The sequence below is a fragment of the Dioscorea cayenensis genome, chromosome 12 (assembly GCF_009730915.1).
Source record: "Dioscorea cayenensis subsp. rotundata cultivar TDr96_F1 chromosome 12, TDr96_F1_v2_PseudoChromosome.rev07_lg8_w22 25.fasta, whole genome shotgun sequence".
NCBI classification, from domain to species: domain Eukaryota; kingdom Viridiplantae; phylum Streptophyta; class Magnoliopsida; order Dioscoreales; family Dioscoreaceae; genus Dioscorea; species Dioscorea cayenensis.
In genome coordinates this window covers 16838510-16846110 of record NC_052482.1, presented here as the reverse complement: position 1 = coordinate 16846110, position 7601 = coordinate 16838510, and the positions used below count along the sequence as shown (strand labels likewise).

Below are 7601 nucleotides of genomic sequence, written 5' to 3'. Positions count from 1 at the left end.
GAAGGGGTCTGTATGCAAAAATAAATAAATTAATAAAAAAACAACATATTGTGGAGTGGAGGGACTAAAGTGACATTGTATGCTCCAAATAATTTCAAAAAAAAAAAAAAGTATGGATAACTTATAATAATTATAAATAAAAAGAACATTACAATGGTCTGAAATTTTTTTAGAATTAAAAATTCTACAAAAAGTTGAAAAAGATTAGATTGCTCTCCAATAAAAAATTAATTGGATAAGGGGGAATCCAAAGTCTCTATCTTTTCAAAATAATTATAAACCAAACCAATATATATATATATATATAAAAATAAAAAGAAGACAAACATGAATAAATTAATCAGAATCATCAACATTGAACAATTCATTACTTGCCATTTTTTTTTCTGAACATATAAATGTACAGATTCATTTGCTATGGTTTAATTTTGCATTGGCATCAACCATGTCCATTTGTCACAAAAGTCTAAATAAACAAGATTCAATGTTCATTCACTATCAGTTCTAAGTTACTGCAGTAAAAAAAAATTAATAAACTGTTGCACCTGTACCTATAGAAACTTATATTTTTTCTTGTATAAAATCAGCAATACCTTGACCAAAATTTGCAAGTTTCATTGAATAATTTGAGTATGAAGAGCCAAAATGACGATGTTTGTATTTGATGTATAGCTGAAAAGAAGTAATATTTCTTCTTGTTCTAATGTGGAGATGTGAAGGGACTGTCGGGGAGTTCAATATGATCACTGCAAAGGTGAAAAAGAATACGAAATGTTAAACTTTCGAACGGAAAAAATACGATAGTTGCAGAAAGTGACATTTGAAAAAAATGATATATTCAATGCCACAATCTAAAGTGGAAACTGGATTAATTCATAAACAAATAGATATGATTGAGTTTTAGTGGATTCTAAAGAAATGCAACACGAAATCAAGATAAAGACATCCATTTCTCGGCAACATAATTCAGTCAATTGGTTTATATCACTACTAATAATTTCTCTTCACTTACAAGTCTTGATCGATGTGGTTATTCCCGGTAGATGTTGCTCTAAAACCAGTTGCTGTGCCAGGAGAGCTTAAATAATCTGCAAACAATAGTAATTAGTTCCCAAATAAAACTTTGGAAAAATATCTGCCAACACTGAAACATATATTTTACCGTCGGAAAATTTGAAATCTTGCAAGCTACGACTAAAGCGGATATTTGGTGTATGCGTCACAGGGTTTAGCTGCAGGTTGAGTAGGTGTCTTCGCTCTTCCTCTATTCCATGTTCATGTTTCTTCGATGCCCAGCCATGACTGGAATCTTGATTTACCAAATGATGTCGGTACTGCAAGATGGAGAGAAAAACTTTATATTAGTATTGTTTTTTATAAGCTATCGACATGAGAACAGATTAATAAAAGTTATAGAACAAATGGTACTCACTAGAATTAGAGTCGGGAGACTCGACATCTGATTCAAAAGAATGAGAAGGATTGTAAATTGGATGATGCTCCATTCTCTCCATAGCCCTTCTACAGTGTAGACAATAAACCAACAAGAAATTCATAAGAGACATGACGAAGAAAACATAGAAGAAATTGGAAGCAAATTATTAATTTTCGGCGAAACATATGCATAGTTCTTTGATTTTCAGATTCGAAGGAAACTTCCAATTCAAAATATGAATTATAACTATGTTAATTGGCAGATGAACAATTGCTGAAAACAAAAATTACTTGCTGTCAAGTACAGAGGATGAACAAAGAGCAAATGCAGATGAAAAGAGGAACATATACTCTGCCTGTCATTTAGCTTTGGTTTTTCTTTATAAGGCTTAACTAGAATGCGTGACCCGCAAATAAAATGCGGGAAACCCTTCGACAAAATAAGTTTCACAGTCTCAGGGTACATGAAGCTCACAAAACCGAACATTCTCTTCTCCTGACGGGGAATCCTCACATCACGAACAGGTCCAAATTGACTGAAAAAAGAAAGAAGCATAAGTAACTTATAATTATGTTGATAAAACACAATTAGAAAAAAAAAAGTTGGTCACTTGAATTTTCGACTGAAAGGTTTACTTGAAATATTTCAAAACATCTTCCTCGTTGAATGTACTGTCTGCAGGGAAGGTAAGATAAATCTGACAGGACGACGCAGCTGCTTCCAGAAGTTCATTCCTCTCATTTCTCAAATCCATATATCTCAAAGCATCTTCGGATAGCACCACCGAGTGTTGTCCATGTGGTCTGAACATTCAAATAAAAAAAACAGCAGAGTTCAAAGATTACGAATCTAAGCAAAAATACAATTCCATAATTTGCTTTGTTGAGAATTCAAGTACCTATCAACGAGACGAATGCCGTTCTTTAATCGACCAAGCAACTTTGTCAAGCTATAGCCAGCCTTCCTATGCCGTTGGCTCTCAGTTTGATACCCGTCCGCCTGAAGAGGTTTGCCGTATTTTTCCTGATACAATAGTGGCAATGAGGCTATAGAAATAGGCACCCCGTTCCTCGATAGCAAAAGTTCTCTTATCTCCATTTCTAACTTCTCAAGCAATCCAGAACCAAAAGCATGATCTTCATTAACCGTCTCATTAATGTCGAGCCCATTACTTCGCGAGAATCCATCAGAAATTTCTCGACCATGAAAGTACCTACAATTGTTCCCATTCCTACAGAATCCCTTGTAGTAGTAATGGCAAGGTTTCAGAGGATATTCATGAAGCCCAGAGGCCAATCTCAGTCCACTTCTTGGACCTAAACTACATGCCAATGCCGCATCCTGGTAGAGATAATGGCTTGAATATTCAGGCTGGTCCTCTATTCTAAAATCGACAGATGAAGGATGTGCAAGAACCAAATTTGGCATGGCCACTTCTTGTTGTTGCTCAGAAGCAACATAAGCATCCCAAAGTGGACTTGGAGCAGCAACTCGGAGGCTTGATGAGGAGGAGAATGGTCTGGAGACAGTAGATGAAAAAGGCACATATTGACCAAAGATCGAGTGATTATGAGGTTGAGTAGGACTTGAAGCAGCAACATTGACAGACGACGCAAGGCATGTCTTGGCCTCATTGATCAGTTCATGAATTTGGCTATCGGGGCCAATCGCATAATCGATCATTTCTTCTTGTGTATGACTCAGAAGCAAGTAACCCATAATCCTCTGAGCATTCTCCGGCTCGAGCTTTTGCAGCCTACCAAGAATAATATTGGTACAACTAGAGATTTCCATTCTAGTCTGAAATTTCAATAAACATAACCAGAAGGTCAAGTAGATGTTTATACAAACCTAAGTAATTACAAAGAACATGAAGAGAAGATCAAGTAGAAGCACATAAAGAACTATTTCCCCAAACAACAAAGCCCACACAATAAAAAAACAAACCAGATTGTAAACAAGATTTAAACAAAACAACAGAATAAGAACATAGGTTATAAAATTGCCCTTCTGAAACAACCAACCTCAAAGAGGTCAATGAACTAAAGTAGTGACATCTCAAACTACGGATTGGACAACTATAGATCTATAGAAAAGGGCTTTCTCTGCTACGAAGGATCATTGTCATGAGCTTTAGATTTTCATTCAAAGATTGTAAATGGTGAGAAACACATTTAGTACTAAAAAAGAACACTGAACAGAGACAGTCACAAAGAAGAATGTACACTAAAATTAGCGTCAGATAACTACATATACTTGAAAATAAAAGAAAATTTCTCCTCTTTAATAGAAACAAATGGGGAAGCATATCAATTATTACTAATTTTCCACAACCAAACTCACCCATTTCAAAACAAAAAAGATCATACTTCTCTTCTCACCTTCCTTTCCAAAACAATAAGACCAAAAAAAACAAAAACAAAAACAAGAAAAACAACTTTTTTCCACAAGAGTACGTCTCAAAGTCTCAGTCTCTCATCTTTTCAAACATCAATAATAATAGAAAAGAAAAAGAAAAAACCACACAAATCAGATTATTAACAGTAAAAACTTTATCTTTTGCAATGAAAACACATCCTCCAACTTCAGAAAAGAAAAAAAAAACTGCAGAAACACAGTTCAGAAGACTTAAAAACAACATACAAAGAACAAAACTTTACCTTTGTTGGATTGAAGAATAAAAAACCACTGCAAATCAAAGACTTTTGAAATCCTAAACTTTCATATGAGCTTCATCATTTGTTCAAAAGGACAGTGCCAAGACAAAGAGGCCATTAAAATACTTATTTGTGTTCAAAACAGAGGTCCCAATATGGCATGGTATTTATATATATATGGTACAAATTTCAATATTAGTAATTAAGTTTATTATTTAAAAAAAACTTTATTTTGCATAATATCAACCTATAAATAATGTGGCATTTAATTGACAGAAATATTACTATAAAATGAGAACATGGGCATATGTAATGAATTTTTTTTTTATTGTACAAATTGAAAAAAAAATATTATGAAAAACATGCACAGAAAATAAATAGGGATATAATTCACTTATATTCAATTAATAAATGAAAATAAAAAAATTATTTTTGTAGAATTTTTCCTTTAATATATACCTCTTTAAAATTGAGATACATTAGTATTTACCCATCTATCAAGCCTGCCTTTTATGTGTTATAAAAATTTAAAAAAAAAATAATGTTTCTATGTTTTATATATACATAAAACCTAATAATTTTCTTCAATAGTAAAATAAATTAAAGAGAATATCTAAATATTTATTTCTATAAATGCCTCAAATAGTTTGCCCATTGTTGGAAGCATAAATATAAATATTATACTGTAACTCTAATTTTATGCTAACATCATGATTATTGTTAATTTCTATTAACTTCATATAAAATATATAAATAAATAAATAAAATTTATAATATTGGTTTACTATTTAATTAAAAATTATTGATTTTTTTGAGAAAAAAATCTCATCAAGGAAGCTTTTCCTTTGTAGTTTTCCATCAAATGATACATATTGTTAATATATTTGTTTATATGTTCTTAAGCTATTTATTTACTTTCTTATTTTAAAATAAAATATATCAATAGATAGATGAAAAAAAAAGAATGCCAAACATGGAAGCTGAAATATCAAAATGAATTAAATTATTTGGAATAACCTAAAATATTCAAAGAGAAAAAGAGGTAGAAATCATTACCTTACAATAAACGAAGCTTTCTTCTCTTTAATCTCACCTTGATATCCTCTATTTTTTTGTATTTCTCATAAAATTCTCCAAAAAAAAAAAACAATTATAAAATTATAATTTCTAAGAGTGATGAGAATGAAAGTTGTTAGAAAACATAACTATTTGTGTGATAAGATCATAAAATTAACAAAATTATTTAAAAATTGAGTGCTAGAGATAGAAGTAGTTCTATGTGAAAATATTTTAAGAGATAATAAATGAGATGATAATAAATTTCATTTTAAATTAAAAAAAATTACTTCAATTTTTTTATCCTTATTTTGTGTTTTTTTTTTTTTATTTATGAAATTGGAATTTAAATTAATATATCAATTTTTACCCATCTTTTGCTTGTTAACTATATATTTAGTCCTCTAATAATTTGAAATTCCTTGAAAAATTATATATCAAGATTAACTAGTTACATAATTCAAAAATAGATGAAAAATATTGAATATTTTTTATATCCTTTACTTATATATTTTTAAATATTTGAAGGTTATGTATTTCTGTTTTAATATGATTTTTTTTATTTCAAAGTTTAATCATTTATAAAATTTATTTATATTTTGAAATATATGTACTATACCCTCAATAAAGATACTTGACTAGAAATTTAAAAATTAAAAATTAATATACTACCAGAAATTTTTTTTTTATAAAAATTTCAAAACAAAACAAAAAATTGTTAACATTTGAAATTAGCAATCCCTTTTTTATATTACAAATATTAAAAATAAGAAAGGAAAGATGTATGATATGATAGCCTGATTCTTATCATAACAACTTCAATCATCATAGTTTTGGATTGATATAGAACTCTACAAGAAAACAAATTAAAGAGAGAAGAAAAGGAGATAGAAAAAAAAAACCCTTAAATAAGATACAAAGACTAGCCACCTAAATGACAATGAAATTAGTGCTTATCTAAATAGAATCACCTTGTCATTTCTTGAATTGCATTATTAGTTTTTAAGTCACTTTATTAGACTCTGTTAGCAAGTTCTCATTATTTTTAATGTTATCATGTACCAAATAAAATGAGGGTATTTAATAATGTAGATTGATACGTTGAAATGGATATGTTGCATGATTTTGGTCTAAGTAGTGTTTATTCCTTGTCTCTTTTATTATTAGTGCATATAGAAAGTTATTTTGACATAAATTGGATCTTTCTCATGCATACCCTTCCAAAAGATGGGAAATTACTTCCAGACTTTAACAAACCATTTTTATTTGCTTATGTACCTTTTTTTAAAAAAAATAATTAAAATTTTTTATAAAAGAAAATGAGTGATGTTATATTATGAATAGATTTTCTGAATGCTGAATAAATTTTTTGAATGGCGTGATATTAAATTGCCATACTTATCAACATCCAAATCATTTTTTTATATAAACTTTAAATTCAAACTTTAAAAAAATCTTAATTCTTAAAATTATAAAAAACTATAAAACCATATTTAAATTTTTTTACAAATCTTAATCCCAAATACTATATAATCCTATATCCAAAATTTTTAAAAGTTAAAATTTAAATAATAAATACTAACCCTATAATAAATCGTAAACCCAGTACGGTTTAAGGAGAGAGTTTTACAATTAAAGCGTTTAAATTTAAGATTTAGATGACAATGAGAAAATTTAATTTAAAAAAAAATAAATGAATGATGTGGATATTGACAGGGATGATAACTTACATTCACATCAGTTGGTAAACCTATAAACCTATTCCGTAAAAAATTTCATTATTTTTAAAAAATTCCAAATTATACATTCTCTTCATTCATTTTAAAGAAAAAATAATAATTTATATTTTTATAAAATTTATAAGTTGATCTATATTTTATGACGGTACTAATACTTACCCACTTTATTATGTATAATATGCAAGTAAATTATTGAGCGTTCTTTCCTCTCTTTTAATAACTGACTTAGAGGTCCTTAGGCATTCACAGCTAGGTAGAAGGTCTCTTTGATTTTTTCAATGACTAATAAATCTCTACTCTTACCAATAATTCTTTTTTTAGGTGCAACCTCTTGCAGACATCAAATTAATTTTTTATTTACGGAGTATAAAAAATTCATTTATTCCTTTTTTCCCTAATGTTCCTCCTATTGGTGTTCTCCCTTCTCTTTTTCAAAAATATACTTCTTTTTATTTAATTTTTTTTATACATTACAAGCGCCCCTTATTTAAGGATAAGTCAGAGACATACATATATGAGGAATAAAGTTCAACGCCGACCCACATGTCCTCACTCTTACGTGAACATGGGATTTAAATTTGAAACTTCCCCGAAACAAACACCCAACACAAGAGATCCGGTATCAATTGACTCAAAGGCCGTTGATATATTCTTCTTTATATTATATTTTTTTATGTTTGTATATAAGTATTTTTTTTCTTATTAATATTTTTT

General features: G+C 29.1%; 1 protein-coding gene across 3 annotated transcripts; it reads right to left on the bottom strand.

Annotated features, from left to right (window-relative positions):
* Positions 1 to 355: 355 nt before the first annotated feature.
* LOC120274155 (zinc finger CCCH domain-containing protein 18-like) lies at positions 356 to 4247 on the bottom strand. Of its 3 annotated transcripts, none has more exons than XM_039280916.1 (8): positions 4096 to 4246; positions 2334 to 3235; positions 2071 to 2238; positions 1786 to 1970; positions 1433 to 1521; positions 1163 to 1334; positions 1013 to 1088; positions 356 to 746 (listed from the first exon to the last, which is right to left on the bottom strand). In XM_039280916.1, the coding sequence occupies exons 2-8, from the start codon at positions 3227 to 3229 to the stop codon at positions 701 to 703; spliced, it is 1632 nt and encodes a 543-aa protein (XP_039136850.1). In that variant the 5' UTR covers positions 3230 to 3235; positions 4096 to 4246; the 3' UTR covers positions 356 to 700. The 3 variants fall into 3 exon arrangements, 2 of the variants coding, with proteins under 2 accessions (XP_039136850.1, XP_039136851.1); XM_039280917.1 differs by lacking the exon at positions 4096 to 4246 and adding an exon at positions 3460 to 3907; XR_005540711.1 differs by lacking the exon at positions 356 to 746 and having other exon boundaries at positions 1791 to 1970; positions 4096 to 4247.
* Positions 4248 to 7601: the final 3354 nt, after the last annotated feature.

Excerpts from the sequence above, each read along its gene's own strand:
- LOC120274155 (XM_039280916.1), bottom strand. The coding sequence starts at position 3,229 with ATGGAAATCTCTAGTTGTACCAATATTATTCTTGGTAGGCTGCAAAAG. Across the intron at positions 2,239-2,333 it reads GGCATTCGTCTCGTTGATAG|ACCACATGGACAACACTCGG; the intron begins GTACTTGAATTC and ends TTGAATGTTCAG. Across the intron at positions 1,089-1,162 it reads AGATTTCAAATTTTCCGACG|ATTATTTAAGCTCTCCTGGC; the intron begins GTAAAATATATG and ends TATTGTTTGCAG.